Raw genomic sequence first — 2,043 nt, forward strand, 5'->3', positions numbered from 1 at the left:
GGGGAAGACCCAGGGTGCTCTTCCCCAGAGGATGAATTTGAATGTAGGGATATGAGGGTTGAATGCTTTGGTTTCTGCTGTCTGCATGGACAAGGATATTCTTACTTTTTCATGTTACAGATGGCAAAAAACATTACTGTGATTCTCTCATCATTTTTTTACAAATTCTTTAAGAATTGAGTTTTATATAATTTTAAAATAATTAAAATGACAATAATATATCACAGTGCTCACAAATCTATTTGATATTTCTCTGAGTAAGAGCACATAATATGAGTATATGTTATCACCATGTTTTATTTGTAAAGGTTTCCTCTGTGACAGTATTGTACAGTGGTATGGTGAAGTATTCAAAATGTTGATACTATTGATGGCATTCAATATACATAAACACAAATGATTTTAGAATAGATAGTGAATTGTATTTACATTTGAAACATTGATAAAATTTCACATTTAATGAAGGATACATGAAATGCTATGGTAAATCACAAAATTATTGTTTGATAAAATAATTCAAGTTCTCATAAGGTACCATTAGGGTAGGCAGTGTAACATGTAAAGCCCACATAAGAAGAGCACTTGATCTTATTAACTCGACTCAGTGAAAGGAGTATAATGCTGAAATACATCTCATCATTTCCCTGAGCACAACTGTATACCTATTACTCTCCTCACAGCTTCCTTTACCTGTTTGTTCCTGAGACTGTAGATGAGAGGATTCAAGAAGGGAGGAACCATGGTATAAAAGGCAGAGAGAACCACGTCCTGGAGTGTGTCAGAGGTTGCTGATTGCCTGAGGTACACACCTGTAGCAGAGCTTAGGAAGATGGATACCACAAGAATGTGAGGAGTGCAGGTGGAGAAGGCCTTCCCTGACTCTCTGGAGTGAAATTTCAACACAGTAGAAAATATGCAAATATATGACATGACAATTAAGAAAAAGCAACCACCCCAAACCACCACAGCAGAGAGGAGAATAAGGAACTTGTTCCTGGTGGTGTCAGAGCAGGAGAGCTTCAGCAGAGAGGGGAGATCACAGAAGAACTGATGGACCACATTTGACCTGCAGAAGGACAGCTGGAAGGTGTTTCCAGTGTGCACACCTGCATAAACCAGGCTACTGAGCAGGGAAACCAGGGTCATGCGGACACAAAACTGAGGGTTCATGATGGTAGGGTACTGGAGGGGCTGGCAGATTGCCAAATAGCGGTCCCAGGCCATGATGGTGAGAAAAAGAAGTTCAACACATGCACAAAATATGACCAAAAAGATCTGGGTTGCACAGCCAGCCACCGAAATGGCCCTGTTGCCAGTGAGAGAGTTGACACAGGCATTGGGGACAGTGATGGAAATGAAGCACATATCCAAGATGGACAGGTTCCTGAGAAAGAAGTACATGGGAATGTGCAGGTTCTTGTCAGCAGTGGTGACAGTGACAATGAGCAGATTCCATAAAAACGTACCCAAGTACGTCAGAAGAAACACCATAAAATAGAGGAAACTCATATTTGCGCCATCAGGAGAGCCCAGGAGGAGAAATTCCGTTACCATGGTGGAATTGACCATGTTCTGAAAATTCTGTTTTCCTGGGAAGATAAAGAGATAAGAGAGAGTAAGAAAAGCATGATTAATGCAATTACTTTACATTTTTACGTCCAATGTACTTGCTTGAATTTGTAGTTACTTTACCTGCAGAGGAAGCGGTCACTCCTGGTTTTCTGAGGTTTTAATCATTTCTAAGAAGAGTGCACCTCCCAGTGCAGATGTTTAGGTCTGTAGCCCTTGACCCTGGGAGTGACCTGCAGGACTTGTCCTCAGCTCCTCCATCATCCCTCCCTTGACCTCCTGAGAGTCTCATGCAGAACAATTGTAGGGGTTACTCACCCCCTCTCCTGCATGGCCACCTGTTTGACAGTGCTTTCTTCAATGCTCTGTAATTTAGTTAACATCATTTTCCTCCATAAATCAGAACTGACTAGAATGTTTTAGCACTCTCTCCAGTGTTAAAAATGTTTTTACTCAATGTTTTTGCCCCATGAC

At 41.1% G+C, this 2,043-nt stretch overlaps 1 protein-coding gene across 1 annotated transcript; it reads right to left on the reverse strand.

Moving 5' to 3' along the window:
• Window positions 1-636: 636 nt before the first annotated feature.
• Window positions 637-1,569, reverse strand: LOC124986466 (olfactory receptor 14C36-like). The gene has a single exon (XM_047554817.1). It carries the CDS (start codon window positions 1,567-1,569, stop codon window positions 637-639), a length of 933 nt encoding a protein of 310 aa, XP_047410773.1.
• Between the last annotated feature and the right edge of the window lie 474 nt (window positions 1,570-2,043).

Source organism: Sciurus carolinensis, chromosome 6 (genome assembly GCF_902686445.1).
Source record: "Sciurus carolinensis chromosome 6, mSciCar1.2, whole genome shotgun sequence".
Taxonomy (NCBI): domain Eukaryota; kingdom Metazoa; phylum Chordata; class Mammalia; order Rodentia; family Sciuridae; genus Sciurus; species Sciurus carolinensis.

Bases quoted from the DNA above. Each gene is read 5' to 3' on its own strand.
- LOC124986466 (XM_047554817.1), bottom strand. From the start codon at position 1,569: ATGGTCAATTCCACCATGGTAACGGAATTTCTCCTCCTGGGCTCTCCT.